The sequence below is a fragment of the Oncorhynchus clarkii genome, chromosome 25 (genome assembly GCF_045791955.1).
Source record: "Oncorhynchus clarkii lewisi isolate Uvic-CL-2024 chromosome 25, UVic_Ocla_1.0, whole genome shotgun sequence".
In the NCBI taxonomy this organism is placed as follows: Eukaryota; Metazoa; Chordata; class Actinopteri; order Salmoniformes; family Salmonidae; genus Oncorhynchus; species Oncorhynchus clarkii.
Genome location: NC_092171.1, coordinates 5,498,105 through 5,517,794, shown reverse-complemented (window position 1 = coordinate 5,517,794; position 19,690 = coordinate 5,498,105). Strand labels below are relative to the sequence as shown.

General features: G+C 40.8%; 2 protein-coding genes across 5 annotated transcripts in view; one reads left to right on the top strand and one right to left on the bottom strand.

Annotated features, from left to right (window-relative positions):
- The window catches only part of LOC139383244 (FA complementation group M), a 69,957-nt gene extending 63,773 nt beyond the window's left edge, over nucleotides 1–6,184 (top strand). For 2 of the 3 annotated variants that reach the window (XM_071127688.1, XM_071127689.1), the window contains exon 23: nucleotides 5,508–6,170. In XM_071127688.1, coding sequence (XP_070983789.1) covers nucleotides 5,508–5,637 — 130 coding nt within the window. In that variant the 3' untranslated portion in view covers nucleotides 5,638–6,170. Of the gene's footprint in view, nucleotides 1–5,507 lie in introns of all 3 variants that reach the window. The other variant, XM_071127690.1, reaches the window with a different exon arrangement.
- A 1,876-nt stretch (nucleotides 6,185–8,060) lies between these two features.
- On the bottom strand, nucleotides 8,061–17,584 carry LOC139383245 (mitochondrial basic amino acids transporter-like). 2 transcript variants are annotated; one of them, XM_071127691.1, is made up of 4 exons: nucleotides 17,079–17,584; nucleotides 15,761–15,804; nucleotides 11,675–11,758; nucleotides 8,061–10,913 (listed from the first exon to the last, which is right to left on the bottom strand). In XM_071127691.1, exons 1-4 carry the CDS (start codon nucleotides 17,116–17,118, stop codon nucleotides 10,140–10,142), a joined length of 942 nt encoding a protein of 313 aa, XP_070983792.1. In that variant the 5' UTR covers nucleotides 17,119–17,584; the 3' UTR covers nucleotides 8,061–10,139. The 2 variants fall into 2 exon arrangements, with proteins under 2 accessions (XP_070983792.1, XP_070983793.1); XM_071127692.1 differs by lacking the exons at nucleotides 15,761–15,804; nucleotides 17,079–17,584 and adding an exon at nucleotides 12,096–12,163.
- Nucleotides 17,585–19,690: the final 2,106 nt, after the last annotated feature.

Genomic DNA, 19,690 nt, shown 5'->3' with positions numbered 1-19,690 from the left:
TGTGAACAAGCTTTAACTTCCTGACTGATGTCTTGAGATTGCTTCAATATATCCTCATATATTTCCTTCCTCATGAGGCAATCTATTTTGTGAAGTGCAGCAAAGCACCCCCACAACATGATGCTGCCACCCCCGTGCTTCACGGTTGGGATGGTGTTCTTCGGCTTGCAAGCCTCCCCCTTTTTCCTCCAACATAACGATGGTAATTATGGCCAAACAGCTCTATTTGTGTTTCATCAGACCAAAGGACATTTCTCCAAAAAAGCATGATCTTTGTCCCCATGTGCAGTTGCAAACCATAGTCTCTCTTTTTTATGGGGATTTTGGAGCAGTGGCTTCTTCCTTACTGAGAAGCCTTTCAAGTTGTGTCGATATCGGACTCGTTTTACTGTGGATATAGATACTTTTGTACCTGTTTCCTCCAGCATCTTCACAAGGTCCTTTGCTGTCTGATTGATTTGCACTTTTCGCACCAAAGTACGTTCATCTCTAGGAGACAGACCGCGTCTCCTTCCTGAGCGGTATGACGGCTGCGTGGTCCCATGGTGTTTATACTTGCGTACTATTGTTTGTACAGCTGAACTTGGTACCTTCAGGCGTTTGGAAATTGCTCCCAAGGATGAACCAGACTTGTGGAGGTCTACAATTTTTTTGTCTGAGGTTTTGTCTGATTTCTTTTGATTTTCCCATGATGTCCAGCAAGCGGCACTGAGTTTGAAGGTAGGCCTTGAAATACACCCACACCTCCAATTGACTCAAATTATGTTAATTAGCCTATCAGCAGCTTCTAAAGCCGTGACATCATTTTCGGGAATTTTCCAATCTGTTTAAAGGCACAGTCAATTTAGTGTATGTAAACTTCTGACTGACTGGAATTGAGATTAAGTGAAATAATATGCCTCTAAACAGTTGTTGGAAAAATTACTTGTCATGCACAAAGTAGAGGTATATTTCATTGGTCATCCCCAAAGCCAACACTCCCTTTGGCCGCCTTTCCTTCCAGTTCTCTGCTGCCAATGACTGGAACAAATTACAAAAATCACTGAAGCAGGAGTCTTTTATCTCCCTCTCTAACTTTAAGCATCAGTTGTCAGAGCAGCTTACCGATTGCTGTACCTGTACACAGCCAATCTGTAAATAGCACACCCAACTACCTCATCCCCATATTATTACTTACCCTCTTGCTCTTTTGCACCCCAGGATCTCTACTTGCACATCATCATCTGCACATCTATCACTCCAGTGTTAATGCTAAATTGTAATTATTTCGCCTCTATGGCCTATTTATTGCCTACCTCGCTGCTCTTATACATTTGAACACACTGTACATAGATTTTTCTATTGTGTTATTGACTGTACGTTTGTTTATTCCGTGTGTAACTCGGTTGTTTTTGTCGCACTGCTTTGCTTTATCTTGGCCAGGTCGCAGTTGTAAATGAAAACTTGTTCTTAACTTGCCTATCTGGTTAAGTGAAGGTGAAATAAATATATATATATTTTTAAAAATTATAAAATAAAAGTTGCCTTTTGGCAAACTCCAAGCGGGCTGTCATGTGCCTTTTACTGAGGAGTGGCTTCCGTCTGGCCACTCTACCATAAAGGCCTGATTAGTGGAGTGCTGCAGAGATGGTTGTCCTTCTGGAAGGTTCTCTCATCTCCACAGAGGAACTCTAGAGCTCTGTCAGTGACCATTGGGTTCTAGGTCACCTACCTGACCAAGGCCCTTCTCCCCCTATTGCTCAGTTTGGCTGGGCGGCCAGCTCTAGGAAGAGTCTTGGTGCTTCCTAACTTCTTCCATTTAAGAATTATGGAGGCCATTGTGTTCTTGGAGACCTTCAATGCTGCATACATTTTTTTGGTCTACGGACAATTCCTTCGACCTCATGGCTTGGTTTTTGCTCTGACATGCATTGTCAACTGTTGGACCTTTTATATAGGCAGGTGTGCACCTTTCCAAATCATGTCCAATCAATTCAATATACCACAGGTGGACTCCAATCAAATTGTAGAAACATCTCAAGGATGACAATGGAAACAGGATGCACCTGAGCTCAATTTCTAGTCTCCTAGCAAAGGGGCTGAATACTTATGTAAATACGTTTTTATTTTAAAAACATTTTTCACTTTGTCATTATGGGGTATTGTGTGTAGATTGATGAGGAAAATACTTAATTTAATCAATTTAAGAATAAGGCTGTAATGTAACAAAATGTGGAAAAGGGGAATGCACTGTATATTTGCCATATATGCCAAGCGTTATTGCTTAATTATACAACGAGTGGGTCTAATCCTGAATGCTGATTGGTTAAAACCGCATTGCAGCCGGTGTCTATTCCACATGTTTCCACCGCTAATTCTCTGATATTAAAATGCCTATTTACTCTTCCATCTGACTGCGCAATCCACTCCAGGCAATTTCTAAACTTGATCTCCAGTATAAAAATCATCTAGACACTGTCACATTTCTTTTAGACTAAAATGTAGTTTTCAAAAGCTGAGATTTGTATAAACCTTGCTGTCTGTCTGTTTCTCTGACATTTGCAACATAGTTTCAATATTCAAATTCGATAATGAACGTGTCAGAAAGGCAGGGAGATTTTCTCAGCCAGTCGAAGTCATGAATCAGCTGGCATCATTTTTATGGATATACTGTGTATACACAAATAAATGTCAAACAAAACAAAATGCAGCTAGTTTGCATTCTTTCTAGCTCCGGTTTGAAGTGATTGTGTTAGCTGTGTTGTTGGCTAGCTCCTCTGAACGACAGTGTCCTGACGAGTGAGCACATTTTCTATGACGGGCGAAATTGCGCCTTATTAGCTCATTGTTATGGATGTATCCAAATAAATGTCACTTGAAAAAAGCTTAAACATATGCAGCTACTTTGCTGTTATTCTGGTTGTAAGTTAGCCGTAGTTGAGTAGCTAACAAGCAAGGGATAACGTTGCCAGTCAGTATGACAATGGAACATAGATACAGAACAAAAAGACTGAACAACTGGGTCGCGTCATTGGCAACCGAACTGAAATGAATGACCAGCCGGCTTGGGTTGCAACTTTAGATTTGTGTCGGGACTATATGAAATAGTATGAATAAATTCATCAGAATAATGTTTTTAATTAAAATATGTCAATCATTGTTTGAATATGTTGGTAACCCATTGTTTAAAAGTGATAATGCCCTCGAAGCCTCGACTTCGTCTCGGGCCTAACGACATCGGTGCCAATATATCCTCCAAACACCGGCTTCTCGGGCATTGTCACTTAATGCGGGCACTAACATCAAATGATGGCTTCAACTTGGCTTTACATACAAATCCTTCCATTACAAAAGGAACCTGTTTTTGGGGGGCTTTCTCATTTATAAAAACTGGGATGGTGAAATTCTAATGGTGAGATTGTTACCACTATTCATGTCTTTATAATGTGTGCCTGCGTTGGTCACAAAGGCTACAGAAAAATCACCATGCATGCATCCAGGCAAGTCCTCATTATTCTCACATATTTTAGAATGTACTAATGATTGGAATGTCAATGCATTGACAAGGCCCCAAAAAATGCATTATTATTAGTGGTCATTTCCAACTTTTTTTGGTTCTATTTTTTTTTGAGGGGTGGTTCTACATTGGGGGTGTTCTATAGTTTTCTAACATTTAGGTCCTTGAAAATTACAATTATTTGCTTGAAAAGTCCCTGAAAGTCCTTGAATTTGACTTGTCAATGTATGCATGAAACCTACTTAAAGGAAGTATAGTCCTAGGCCAATGTTGTATAGGTGTAGTTATGGGCAATTTGCATATATTCCTCTAAGTACACATGTGGAACTGTATAAAAATCCTTTTATTTATAGAAATACCCCCAGTTGCATATGTGGATATGGAAATGTCTTCTTCAGTCTGGTGTAGAAAACCCCCTACAACATGATAAACATTCAGACGTCAAAGGGAAACTTCATATTCATCATCTCCAGCACCACCCCAACATCAACTTATGTGAAAATGGTGCGTTTCTATGTTTTGTCGTGTGCATCGTGTGATTTTGACCAATTGTAAGTGGGCATTGCCTACTAATTGGTCGATGTCATGGGAAACAATTATCTTTTTCAATGTTTTTATCCCCACAAAACATAGAAATGTGCCATTTTCACATACAGTATGTTGGGGTGGTGCTGGAGATGAAGTTGAACAATTGTGAAATTTCTCTTTAATGTGCGGCAGAATCTTTAATAACAATATATGAGCAATATTTGATACCATCAGATACACTACATGGCCAAAAGTATGTGGACACCCCTTCAAATTAGTGGATTCAGCTATTTCAGCCACACCTGTTGCTGACAGGTGTATAAAATTGAGCACACAGCCAAGCAATCTCAATAGAAAAACATTGGCAGTAGAATGGCCCATACTGAAGAGCTCAGTGACTTTCAACGTAGCACCGTCATAAGATGCCCCCTTTCCAACAAGTCAGTTCGTCAAATTTCTGCCCTGCTAGAGATTCCCCGGTCAACTGAAAGTTCTGTCATTGTGAAGTGGAAACATCTAAGAGCAGCAACAACTCAGCCGCGAAATGATAGGCCACACAAGCTCACAGAACGGGACCACCGAGTGCTGAAGCACGTAGTGCGTAAAATTTGTCTGTCACTATGGTTTAAACTGCCTCTGGAATCAATGTCCACACAAGAACTGTTTGTCGGGAGCTTCATGAAGTGGGTTTCCATGGCCGAGCTGCCGCACACAAGCCTAAGATCACCATGTGCAATGCCAGGCATCGGCTGAAGTGGTGTAAAGCTCTCCGCCAATAGACTCTGGAGAAGTGGAAACGCGTTCTCTGGAGTGATTCATCACGCTTCACTAACTGGCCGTCCGACGGACGAATCTGGGTTTGGCGGATGCCAGGAGAACACTACTTGCCGAATGCATAGTGAGAATTGTAAAGTTTGGTGGATAAATAATGGTCTGAGGCTGTTTTTCATGGTTCGGACTAGACCCCTTAGTTCCAGTGCTAGAGCATGCAATGACATTCTACACAATTCTGTGCTTCCCACCATGTGGCAACAGTTTGGGGAGGGGACTTTTCTGTTTCAGCATGAAAATGCACAAAGCGAGGGCCGTACAGAAATGGTTTGTTGAGATCGGTGTGGAAGAACTTGACTGGCCTGCACTGAGGTCTGACCTTAACCCCATCAATTGTCTTTTGGATGAATTGGAACATCAACTGCGAGCCAGGCCAAATCACCCAACATCAGTGCCCGACTTTACTAAGGCTTTTGTGGCTGAATGGAAGCAGGTCCCTGCAGCAATGTTCAAACATCTAGTGGAAAGCCTTCCCAGGAGAGTGGAGGCTGTTATAGCAGCAAAGGGCTGACCAACTCCATATTAATGCCCATTTTGGAATGAGATTTTCAACGAGCAGGTTTCCACCATACTCATGGCCATGTAGTGTATATAGTAGAGAATACAATAATTAGCTACAGTAGCATTAACACTCTCTCTCCTCTACTTGTAGCTCTATCGAGGCTCTACAGAAGGGGGCGTGTGTGAGCCGCCCCAGAGCCGAGGAGATCTACCGCTGCCTACGCTACTCCTGTGACACCACCCTGATGACTACAAACACACCCGGGAAGAACAACCTTTAGCCAGCCATCACTGCTTAAATCTCCATTGACACTGATCTAAGGTCAGGGTGGCCCTTTTCCCTCCTAATGGTTATTGGTTAGGATTTTGGGAGAGTATACCGATCCTAGATCTGTGCCTCAAGGACAATTTACAATCTTGCTCTTAAACAGGACCTCTAATGACATCATGGCCTTGAATTGTGTTCATTAGTCACCAAATGGAATAAAGAATACTGAATAAGGGATGGTCTACCTGGACTTCACCTTCGTTCCCCATTACAAAATGAGTATTTCTTGCACATTTGAAATAAGACTTGACTTGATAACGGACACTAAGGTGAATGTACGGTATGATGAATGCAAGTTGTAAGTACTCGCTCCCTCCTATGTAAAATGTATAAGTGCATTTGTTTTGTTGAAAAAATATTTTCAGTTATTACAATTTCTGTTCAAATAATGGGAGTAATATCTTTGTGTTCATATTTTGTAAAGAGATCAAATATAAGGTTTGGATTGCAGGAATAAAAATTCTCAATTTTTCTGTAACAAAATCAAATTCACAATGAAATCAGAGGTATTTGTTTATTATTCGTTTAAGGTCATTTGATTCAGTCAAAACACATTGACAGATATTATCGCCCAAGAATACAAAATGTCTGTCTAGTCTCTTCGCATTGCTGAGTCTCTTAAGACTGGTCTGTCTGAACCACAAGGGTTGCACCCTTTCATTACATAAAGAAGACATAACGACAGAGTAGGACACATCATTGGTCTTTCCCACATAAAAACATTTGACACTCTGGGGCGAACATGCACTATGGAGTCATATACAGTACCTTCTGAAAGTATTCACACCCCTGGACTTTTTCCACATTTTGTGGGGTTACAGCCTGCAATTTAAATGGATTACATTTAGATGCGTCACTGATCTACAGACAATACCCCATAATGTCAGAGGGATTATATTTTTTGAGATGTCTACAAATTAATAAAACATTTAAGCTGAAATGTCTTGTCAATAAGTATTCAACCATTTTGCTATGGCAAGCCTCAATAAATTCAGGATTAAAAATGTGCTTAACAAGTTGCATGGACTCACTCTGTGTGCAATAATAGTGTTTAACTTGATTTTTAAATGAGTACCCCATCTTTGGGGGTTCAAATATCTGTAAGTTCCCTTAGTAGAGCAGTGAATTTCAAGCACAGATTCCACCACAAAGACCAGGAAGTTTTCCAATAGTTTGCAAAGAAGGGCACAGATTGGTAGATGGCAACAACAAAAAAAAGCAGACATTGAATATCCCTTTTGAACATTAAGTTATTAATTACACTTTGGATGGTGTATCAATACACCCAGTCACTACAAAGATACAGGCGCCCTTCCTAACTCAGCTGCCGGAGAGGAAGGAAACTTCCCAATAGGTGCCCTTCTTTTTGAGGCTTTGGAAAACATCCCTGGTCTTTTTGGTTGAATCTGTGTTTGAAATTCACTGCTCAACTGAGGGACCTTACAGATAATTGTACACTTGAGGTACAGTTGTCATAAAAATAAAAATAAATTGTTAATGTATTATTGCACACAGCGATTCCATCCAATTTATGTGACTTGCTAAGCACATTTTTACTCCTTAACTTATTTAGGCTTGCGAATAATTGACTCAATACATTTGTTTTTCATTCATTAGATTTTTTTAATTTTTTTTTTAAATACCCCACGTTATTGTGTGTGTAGGCCAGTGACAAATCAAAATTTGGTCAATTTCTTAGGGCTGCAGGTAGCTTAGCGGTTGAGTCAGTAACCAAAAGGTCGCTGGTTCGACCTAGAATAAAATATACACATTATTTGACCTAGGTTGCCTTCAAAAGCAATGTCTGCCTGTTCTAGAGCAGTGACTGTTCCCTTCAGTTTGAGTTGCCTATACTAGATGGATATAGGTTCAGACATTTTGTGAAATAGCACAGTTAAATAGAAATCAAACTGGATGGACATCAGAAAGAGGAAAAACTAAAAACATGTATAAGATGTATAAACTGAAGGTTTATTAGTTTACTCCAATTGGGGGATTGATGGTGGTGTTTGCGGGGGGAAATAAAGTATATTCTTAAAAATGTATATATATATATTTACCAAAAATATGGGGGATTGGAAATGCAGACAATTACATTGATGGAAGCAACAATCTCTCTGCAATAGTAAGCTGATCCACCCCTTAAAAAAGATACTGTGAATGCTAAGGTTTAGGCCAGGATTTAATCCGATCTGGCGCCGTTGGCAATGCACCTTTTTAAAAGGCAAATGTAAACGCGTTGCTGCACAGCGCGGCTTAGTCGGAAATTAAATTGAAATGGTGCATAGCCGACAAAGCACAATCGTATTGCATCCTGACCTTTGGCAGACATACTTTGTTACATTCTTGTCTTGAAAAGACATGACAAAAGAAGACTCCTATTAGATTTTTATTCAGCCATTTCTTTTTCCACATATTGCTTTGGTTGCAAGACATTAAGACCTATAAAAGAACAAACATTACACGTACAAAAGAAAAGTGACATGCCCTTTTCAAGCACTTGAGCCCTTCTGGACTCTGGCTCTGATTGGACATATTGCCGTCCAACCTGTACAGTACAACAAAAATGCTGATGGTTTTCTGTAACAGTAAAACATAGGAAGCAGCATTCCATATAGTTGAGTTGCCCTTGTGTCTACGATCACACTTAAATTGTGCCATAAAAGAAATAAGACGAGAGTAAGCACTGACCCCAATTCACAGTATAAATACATCATACAGTACGTTACTCTGTACAAGCAGTGTCATCCAGCATATTTAAACGAGTCATTAGTTATTGGGAAACACATGCACGTGCAATTCAATTTGATATCCAGTGTAGGTAGTTTAACCTCTCCAGTGAAAGGATGCAATATTCTTAATATGTGTTTACATACATGTCATGATTTGAGAAATGATCCTACATGTACATCATTCAATATTAAGTTGGTGTGTAACAATCAGGCTGTTGATTTAATTCGCTACATTTTCTAGGGACTGTGCTGCCTCAAATACAATATAATGCTACTGTAAAAAAAACAACTTTTGTCCTGAATCAAAACAATTCACTTATTTCGCTGTGGAATATGGTCGTGCCATTTCATACTTAACACTGCAATAATTTCAGCATATTTTGTTAATGCCAAGTGTTTCAGTAAAATAAAACAATAAGGTGCCACCTTTACAAGGTCTGGGACATGATTGACTTGATGCCCCTGAGTGTTTAAATTAGGATTATCAAAAATAACTAAGAGTTGTGTAAATCAGGAACCAGTTTGTGCAGACGTCGCACCCAACTCTAATGTCCAATGGCTTTCCAAAATGGTTACTCAAGATAATCTTCACCCGTGGGCCTAAGGCGCCGTTCACACTGCTCGCCATAAAAATCTATGCAAGGAAGTCATTTCATTGGTCCTAGCCAGCAGAATCATTGATTAGAACGAATGAAATGGCTTCCTTTCTGGCATAGTTTTTTCCCTGCAAGCAATGTGAACGGACCCCAAACTATGTACTCGAAAATAGGACTCCAGAGTTAGTCTTTTCATCGGAAAGCTTCACTTGTGTATACAGTACAGCATATGTACATATAAGCAGGGTTGGGTAGGTTAATCCGTTAATTACTAGTTTACATGTGAAATTCTAAATCAGTCACGTAACTTTTGGATTCCTCAAACTTTACTTTGTTACTTTTCCCCTAAAGATGATTAGAAGACAAATTAATATTACCAATTGAATGACATCTATTGCAGGATAAATCAATGTTAAGGGCTGGCCATAATGGATGTTGCATTTTAAATGACAAAGCCTATAGGCATCTGCTAGCAGATACCCATAGACTTCCAGTCATTAGCTAGCGAAACTACCTCCCAACTTCCTTCATACTGGACACGGAAATAAGAATGGTATCCATGAGTTCTGGGGAAGTAGATCAAATCTTTAAGTATCCCTTTAAACTTGCTGATTTGAATGTCAGGAGAAAATGGAAAGGAGTCCGATTTCCCCGGCCCTAAACATCCTTTCTGAATTCAAAAGTATCAAATCTGATTACAATAATTTTGCTGGTAACAGATTAGTTTGTTTTGTTACATGTAATCCGTTACTCCAACCCTGCAATATAAATATACTAAGCTGTGCATAAACACACGTATACGGCTGTTTTGTTTGTAACCAGGATGACCAGTTCAGTAATGAGTACTTTTTCAGTGGGATTGCTTTCTTCCCCCAGTGACAAATTAATTCATCAAAAAAAAAAAACAATGAGAAAGAAAAAAAAAGGCTGCTCTGTAGAAAACCAAGGGTCAAAAAGGGACACGTAAATATTTACAACCGAAGTTTTCCAATCTTAAAATACATTGTATAAAAATATCCTTTGTCGAGTGGTCAAGTCACTCAGGTCTCAGCAGCTTAACTGGTGCACTGTGGGACCACCTCCACTCCAGTCAGGGTCACCAGAGCAGAAGCACCATTTTCCCTAGGTCACAGACTTGAGGGCTGGGCCTGCTGTGGGCTCGCAGTGAGTGAGGAGTGGGCGGGTAGGGGCTCGCAATCAGTGATGCCGCCCTCGTCGTTCCGCATGTACATGAGGAACAGAGTCACGGTGGCAAAGGTTGTGGCGTTGACTGGGAATGCCCGAAGCAGTGTGGAGGTGAGGCCACGCGTGAACACCCGCCAGCCCTCCCGCTTCATGCTCTGACGCATGCAGTCTGCAATGCCGTTGTACTTGTTGTGGCCACCCACGCCGTCCGCCTGCAGCCGGGATTTTATGACATCCACAGGGTAGGTGGAGATCCACGAGGCGATGCCCGACATGCCGCCGGCAAACAGCAACTTGAGGATCATGTAGGGGTCATCGGGCTCGCAGCCCAAGTGGCGCGTCAGGACATCGTAGGTCAAGAAGTAGATCCCAAAGCCTGGCGTCTCACGGACCAGCGTGGTCACCATTCCCCGGTTGATTCCGTAGAAGCCCTCCTTCCGGTAGATGCGCACCAAGCAGTCCAGTGAGTTCTTGTACAACTTCTGCTTGGACTTCCTCTCGCCCAAGCCCTGCAGCTGCATCCGTGTCTTGGCCAGCTCCATAGGGCAGCAAATGATGCTCTGCAATGCCCCCGCCGATGCCCCAGCCAGGAACTGGTTGAGCGGTGTGTCATGGCCCAGCCTGCGCATGGCGTTGCCCTGGACACCGAACACGATGGCGTTGATGAAGGTCAGGCCCATCATGGGGGAGCCGATGCCTTTGTAGAGCCCTGTCATCTGTGGACACACAGCAGAAAGAGGGACCGAAGTAATAAGGTAATGAAGCTGAATAACTGGGGATAAACAGTAGTTTTGGATAAAGGTATCTGCTACATGGCATATTTATTATTATTTAACCAAATCACACTTTTACTACAATAAATGCTGTTCTCAAGGCCAGACTTTATAAAGCAATGGTATAATGCTAATGTGCTGTATATGCCGATATTCTACTCCTTTAATGATGATATAGCTTAACACTAGTACTCCACCATTGGGGGAATTCCTAATCACGAGGAAAAACAGGTTGAGGCAGCCCAGCAGAATCTACCCCATTAAAACCTGGCGCAACTCCCAACCTGCGCGAGTGATAAGGCGGTTCTCTTAATTTAGCCGCGCAGCAGGCACAACGCTCCGATTAACCCTGGCTACTGATATCTCTCCCAACCTCCTCCCTCCAGACTGGCTGATAGGCTCTCTGCTAGGCTGACGCACAAGACTGTAACGAGAGACACTTGAGTAGAGCCCTGTTCTAACCAATGGTACAACTGTAGTTGGCACTGCGCAGAGCACATGGCAATGCAGAGTCAACCACCTTGAAACGGATTCATTCGAATATGAAAAGATTTCACCACTGGTGACTACCCACACACACACAAAAAAGTGTTTTCCCCACTATAGCAGTCTCAAACGTCCAGCCCGTAGGCCACATCAGGTGAGTTCTACAGACTTGGTACTGTGAGAAACTTGAGTCGGTCATGGTGGTGGTCGATACTCACCGACTCTTGTCGTACGATAGACTGGAAGCAGTGATACGTGCCGCGGTACAGAGGTCTGTCTACACTCTGAACTTGGAGTCGTACCTAAAAAAAAATGGACACCTCAATGTTTGTAAAAAAAAAAAAGCACAAAGACAATACTGCCACATTTAATAATACAAAACACAAAGGAAAAGGTGCAATACATGAAAAAGTTACTATTGGCAAATGTAGTGTACTAAGGTATGGGATTTGGGTGGTGGTGGTGAAATTATATATATATATATATATATATAACAAATAAGTATTCTGTGCTTGTACATCTGGAGAATATTTTTTACAAAACACGGGGGAGAAACAGAAGACCTTGACCGTACTTACTAGCTAGGTCACACATCCGTGCAGAGGTAGATTATCCCTCATCTACAACAGTGACACTTACGCTGTTAAAGACAGCCCTTCCCATTCAGGGATAAAATCAACATGGTGTCCCTCTCTCGGCGCCTTCCTATTCCAAATAGTAAAAAGTGTAGTACACATTCGAAGATTCAGTGTCAGCAAATTACAGCTCTTAGACTAATTACATGTATGCAAATACAATGAGGCTTGTACTGACATTTTTATAATAAAACAATTAAGCCTACTGATTCTTAGGTTTCCACAGCTATATAATATACATTTTCATGAGGCTATTTTGAGCACAAACAACTTTATTGCTATGACTGGTATAACTTTACTAGAAATGACCTTAAGGAACAAAGTCCATGTTTACAAAATACTTTGCCCTCTGTCTTGACATGTCCCTCAGTCAACCAACCCCGTGTCAAGTCTAGGAGGATTTCAACCCACTTATCCAAAAAAAATTCTCTGTCTCACCATAATTGTAAAGCCCTAGTTACTTCAACAAATGTATATCTGAAGATTATTCCGTTCATGTAATTTATTTACATCTGCCCCTCATTTTAAGGTCAACCCTGTTATGTGAACTGTCGTTTTAATATGGTAAAACTAATCCTTTTTAAAAATGTGTTTCTCAAAAGAAACATTGAACATCAATGTATATTCATAGTGTAAAAGCAGGTGAGCTGGTTCTATGCCTTATGGGCATTTTCTAGTGTTCTGTGGGGGAACAATGAGCAGGTCAACGCATAACGTTAACCCTGTTACCCATAGACAGAAATGTTTTAGCAATCACATTTTTTTGTGAAGCTTGCATTCAATTTCCACTCCCTGTTGCACACAAGCTTCCGGTACCCGTCCCGAGGGGATTTATGGCTGATTTAAGATAATCGTCAACCCGGTTACTTTATTTGGCATAATAGGCACATACTATAGTAATTTTCATTTAACATCTTGAGATGGAGGGGAAAGGTGTTTAGAATGTGCTTTTTATGACCAAGTAAACAAAATAAAAATTGAATAGTCGTGCAGAACACCTTTTAAAAGCACAATCTAGGATTCAAACAACAACTAAGCATTTTCCCCACCACTTTATTTAGTAAATAACTGAGGAATGGGGCAGGAGAACAATTTTACCACACAAAAACATAGGCACAGGGAATCTCACACATGGATGCAAAGACTGAACAGCAATGAGATAAGATAATAGTTTTAACCATGTTTTGAAACGATACAGTGATTGCTTACAAATAATAAGCCAAGGTTATATTTGGGGATCTGATAGGGTAAGACCAATGCTCATGAGGAATTTCTAAGTTACATTAAAGAATCAATGGCTACAGTTGAAGTCGGAAGTTTACATACACTTAGGTTGGAGTCATTAAAACTAGTTTTTCAACAACTCCACAAATTCCTTGTTAACAAACTATCGTTTTTGCAAGTCGGTTAGGACATCTTCATTGTGCATGACACAAGTCATTTTTCCAACAATTGTTTACAGACAGATTATTTCACTTATAATTCACTGGATCACAATTCCAGTGGGTCAGAAGTTTACATACACTAAGTTGACTGTGCCTTTAAACAGCTTGGAAAATTCCAGAAAATGTCATGGCTTTAGAAGATTCTGATAGGCTAATTGACATCATTTGAGTCAATTGGAGGTGTACCTATGGATGTTTTTCAAGGTCTACTTTCAAACTCCGTGCGTCTTTGCTTGACATCATGGGAAAATCAAAAGAAATCAGCCAAGACCTCAGAAAAAAATTGTAGAGCTCCACAAGTCTGGTTCATCCTTGGGAGCAATTTCCAAACGCCTGAAGGTACCACATTCATCTGTACAAACAATAGTACGCAAGTATAAACACCATGGGACCACGCAGCCGTCATACCGCTCAGGAAGGAGATGCGTTCTGTCTCCTAGAGATGAACGTACTTTGGTGTGAAAAGTGCAAATCAATCACAGAACAACAGCAAAGGACCTTGTGAAGATGCTGGAGGAAACAGGTACAAATCTATATCCACAGTAAAACGAGTCCTATATCGACATAACCTGAAAGGCCGCTCAGCAAGGAAGAAGCCACTGCTCCAAAACCACCATAAAAAAGCCAGACTACGGTTTGCAACTGCACATGGGGAGAAAGGTCGTACTTTTTGGAGAAATGTCCTCTGGTCTGATGACACAAAAATAGAACTGTTTGGTCATAATGGCCATCATTATGTTTGGAGGAAAAAGGGAGAGACTTGCAAGCCAAAGAACACCATCCCAACCGTGAAGCACGGGGTGGCAGCATCATGTTGTGGGGGTGCTTTGCTGCAGGAGGGACTGGTGCATTTCACATAATAGATGGCATCATGAGGGGGGGAAATTATGTGGATATATTGATGCAACATCTCAAGACATCAGTCAGGAAGTTCAAGTTTGATCGCAAATGGGTCTTCCAAATGGACAATGACACCAAGCATACTTCCAAAGTTGTGGCAAAATGGCTTAAGGACAACAAAGTCAAGGTATTGGAGTGGCCATCACAAAGCCCTGACCTCAATCCTATAGAAAATTTGTGGGCAAAACTGAAAAAGCGTGTGCGAGCAAGGAGGCCTGTAAACCTGACTCAGTTACACCAGCTCTGTCAGGAGGAATGGGACAAAATTCACCCAACTTATTGTGGGAAGCTTGTGGAAGGCTACCTGAAACATTTGACCCAAGTTAAACAATTAAAGGCAATGCTACCAAATACTAATTAAGGGTTGTTAACTTCTGACCCTCTAGGAATGTGATGAAAGAAATAAAAGCTGAAATAATTCATTCTCTCTACTATTATTCTGACATTTCACATTCTTAAAATAAAGTAGTGATAACTGACCTAAGACAGGGAATTTTTACTAGGATTAAATGCATTTAGCGAAGGTATGGCAACTTCCGACTTCAACTGTATATATTAACTTAAGTCCAAAAATGCATGGACCAATCCCAGATTGACCCTTTTAATAGACTGCATTTAATTAAATCAATATCAAACAGGCACCAACTCACATCAACAACTCTCCAATCCATTAATATAGAACAACATCACCAACTCTCCCACACACACACACTCACACGTGTCATTGACAATGGGATATACATAAGGTTATTCTTGAAAGTTGAGGAGGGCGTGATGCAAAGTAGCCTAGTGGTTAGAGCGTTGGAATAGTAACCGAAAGGTTGCAAGTTCAAATCCCCGAGCTGACAAGTTACAAATCTGTCGTTCTGCCGCTGAACCCACTGTTCCTAGGCTGTCATTGAAAATAAGAATTTGTTCTTATCCGACTTGCCTAGTTAAATAAATGTAAAATAAAAACATTGGATTCATGTGATACAGACCCCTAAATGTATCTCATAATAATGACTCGTAAGATTTTTTGGGGTAGTGGGAACAGTATTTCCATTGATGTCACTAGGTCAGAAAACAGCCAAAATACCCACGTTTGTGTGGTCTGGGGAAAAAAATAGCTGTTTATTATTTGTAAGCAGTAGCCGAGAAAATGTGGTTCTTAAAAAGTTTTGATTGGAAAAGAGCATGCATAGCCTATTTAATTCTCTATCAAAACGCTGTTGGTCATTTGTCATTCAAACTCGCCCTTTTGACGAGGCTTAATAAACCCCACGGTAGCTAAGAAAAATAAAACACGAGCCAGGCATTTGCCAGCGAGAAAACATAAACCCACCTTTACAGTATCAAAAGGATGGCCAACCAAAACACCTGCAGCACCTGAAAATGACAAAGATCTGTTAGTAAGCACTTGCTTGTTGGAAGCAGTTGATTTCTGCTAAGTAATGTAGGCTATACTAAGTTAAAGCCATGTGAAACTGATAGGAAAAACAAACCCTTAATTGCAAAACAAGATAGCATAGAGAGTGGTGAATAACACTACTGTAGAGAGCATGGAGATGCATTCCACTGCTTATCAGTCTGTGATTGAAGTTGCAACCACTGTGAGGTATTGTTGCAGTGGCGGATGCATGTTTGAATATCAAGTGCATCACACACAAGAACAAACAGTCTTATCTGGACTGCCATCAACAGTTGTTCACTGTACCCTTGTCCTTGACATTATTGCTAGAGAGAGGAAAACGCAATACTGTCTGACACCACCTGTGTGTGTCACAGGACTAAACCTGCCTAGGGCAGTTTCAGATTAGAGTACATTAGTCTGACCCTCACTTGCAAGACATTATCTGTAGCTGAGACAGTATCACAATAATGCTCAACGATATAGTTTATTAATCAATAACTTTGTCTGTCTGGCTAACTGAACAACATTCATATAATTTGAGATGGAGGTAGGGTTAAAGGCAATTATACATCTTTGTAGAAAGTCAAGCAAATAACTTCCCGTGGAGAATAATTTTAACAATGTAATTTAGCTAGACAGGTCCTATTTCACAACGCCTCTAAGGTCTAGAAATACACCTAGTTTAATTTTGTGTTGGGGGGGGGGGGGGGGGTACTCTTAAAAAATGAGTACCCCCGTCTGAAAAATCTGAAGATTGTTAGTTCACATTCACCAGTTTTCACCATGTGAAGTTGGTGCTTGAGGGACTGCCCATTGTACCACTCCCAACTATGAGCACATAGTTTGGATTGAAATGAATGTAACGTTAATTGTTTGGTTGTGAGAGAATTAAAAGGTTATCAACCAGATATATTCTATAACTAAGAAACCAACAGGTTTAGCCACCTAAGTACATGTAATATGGCGAGTTAAACAACAATGGGGGCAAGAAAGTGCTAGACTAGTGGACAAGACGCTCACAGTACTCAGTATTTTTCCATTCTTTGTTGGTAAACTTGCGCCATCACTAGGCACATTTCTGCATTAGCAAACTAACATAGCTAGCCACGAATCATTAAGTAAATTCAAAACGATTCCAACGCGACGCATTTGGCAAACCCTTTCCACGACTCGGTGCTGCTGCCACGTAGCAATCATTGAAGCAATATATCCAAGGGTGTGCTAGCTAGCTGGCTATAGTTTAACTTACCTCCTATGCATCCTGCCGCAAAGTCCAATGTAAAGTCCATTCCCTCAGTCTTTGAATTAATCAAAAGATTGCTAGCGGTCAGTGAGCCTGTATTTCTTCTTCGTAGCACAAGGGGCTAGCCAATTCAAAGGTCTGGCTTGGTGCAATCTTGCAATGCTTCAAGCTAGCCGAATAATTTAGCTAGCTATCAGTTTCCACCTGTAGTTTGATGGCTGCATCTGTAACGTTAGCTATCTGCTAGTTGAATTGCTAGCCCGATCTAGTCTCCTCTTGATATAGAACAGTTAGCGAAGTGCTGTTGGTGATATCACTGGCTACCCAAGCGAGCTCGTGAATAAGCTAGATAAGTAGCTTAGTGTGCATGCTTTAATTTAATAATTGAATTGAGGCTCCCCCAGTTAGCATACTTCCACCGGCTGTGTCTTCTATTTCTGTATATCGTGTGAAGTTCAAAGCCCATTTTGAGGAAGCATTTAGCCCAATCGGATTACTGTGACGAAGACAACACCCCTACCGCCCCCACACTCAGTGACTCGATGTGATTTTGCATGGGGTTCTGTTCAAAAACTGTGATTACAGTACTTTCGAGTCCAAACAACTGATTTATGATCAGCTCTCCCCAATCTAGTCTAACTAACCGTTTACCTTTAGTATAGGTTAAGGGTCAAATATGGTACATTGTTGACCAAGACACATTCAAGATTGCAACGTTTATAGCATATTAGACATAATGAAAAACACTCACTGTATGGTCAAACCAAACATTGTATAATCGAATTTATTCATAAAACCCTTCTTACATCAGCTGATATCTCAAAGTGCTGTACAGAAACCCAGCCTAAAACCCCAAACAGCAAGCAATGCAGGTGTAGAAGCATTTCATTTTAAGTGGCAAATTACCAACAATGACGAGGCAGCCTACAGGGAGGAGGTAAGGGCCCTTTCGGAGAGGTGCCAGGAAAATAACATCTCCCTCAACAAAACAAATCGTGGACTTCATGAGACAGCAGATGGAGCACGCCCCTATACACATCTACGGGACCGCAGTGGAGAAGGTGAAACATGTCAAGTCCCTCTGCGAACACATCACTGACAATTTGAAACGGTCAACCCACACAGACAGTGTGGTGAACAGTGCCTCTTCAACCTCAGGAGGCTGAAGAAATGTGTCTTTGCCCAACCGAGCCACGGCCTGTTCACACTGCTACCATCCAGAAGGCGAGGTCAGTACAGGTCCACCAAAGACGGGACCGAGAGACTGAAAAACAGCTTCTATCTCGAGGCCATCAGATTGTTAAATAGCCATCACTAGTCGGCTACCACTCGGTTACTCAACCCTGCACCTTAGAGGCTGCTGCCCTATATAGACATGTAATCACTGGTCACTTTAATAGTGGAACACTAGTGACTTAGATAATGTTTACATACTGTACTGCTTTACTCATTTCATATGTATATACTGTATTCTATTCTACTGTTTTTTAGTCAATGCCGACATTGCTCGTCCTAATATTTATATATTTCTCAAATTGTATATACCTCACCTCCACTTTAGAAAGTGATAATATATCATATTATGTGTTTATTGTACTGGGAACACTGGTGCGCTATATCCTTGCCCGTTGAGTAACAATTGTACTGTATTATTATCATGGCATCTTTGGCATGAGTCCTGCTTTTTGATCCCTCTTTTTTGAAACTGTAGTAATTTGGTCAGTGACTCCATGTCATCCACAAACAATCTCTGATTAGTCTTAATTCAGACACAATTAAAACATTATTTATATAATTATTACTATTACGATGTTTGCTGTATGGTTACATTCACACAACAATGTGATTGTTGTGGACTGTCAGATGAATATAATAGTTCGATTAAAACGTTTACATGCTTTGCAAGAAGAACGATGTTCAAGAAGAACGATTTGTCCCGTCGTAGCTCATCCTCAATTAGCCTACTCCATTCATATAGCCTACCTCTTTCAGACATATGGAATGTGGCGCCTTGAAAGCGCCTCCGCTACCGCATGTTCGTGGCGGCTTTTTAAATGCCGCCACGAAACCTTCTTTGGAGATACTGTAGTGCCGCTTCTGAATAGTGGTGGGAAGCCGACACCAAAATAATCGATTCCTCGACTCCTTGCCCGGTGTCAACTCCCATTTGTGGGTGTCAAGATTCAATTCCTCTATGAATCGACTCCTAAGATTCAGTATTTTTGCAACGGAGGAAACCATTTTCCGTAGTCTATTTCGAGAACACAAACTCTCGCATCTTTCACAGCAAAGAAAGAGGAGATTGGAGGGGCATAGGTAGGCATGTCGGCCACCAGGCAGACAGTCAGAACTGTGCACCGGAAATCAAAATATGTAGGCTACGGGTATGGGGTCAATTTCACGCCATAGGTATTACATTCAAAATAAAATAAATCGTGAACATGAAAAATAAAGTTGAGAATGTAAACATTATATTTTCGAGGACGGGTTAAATAATGCATGTTGTGATCAAAAACCAAACAATTGAAAGCAAAATGTATAGAATTGTAAACAAAAATAAGACCTCAAAACCCCCAAACTTGTAAACAAATAATTTTAAAGCGAGAGCAACTATGACA

Excerpts from the sequence above, each read along its gene's own strand:
- LOC139383245 (XM_071127691.1), bottom strand. The coding sequence starts at position 17,118 with ATGGACTTTACATTGGACTTTGCGGCAGGATGCATAGGAG. Across the intron at positions 15,805-17,078 it reads TGCGGCAGGATGCATAGGAG|GTGCTGCAGGTGTTTTGGTT; the intron begins GTAAGTTAAACT and ends TGTCATTTTCAG. Across the intron at positions 11,759-15,760 it reads ATCCTTTTGATACTGTAAAG|GTACGACTCCAAGTTCAGAG; the intron begins GTGGGTTTATGT and ends ATTTTTTTTTAG.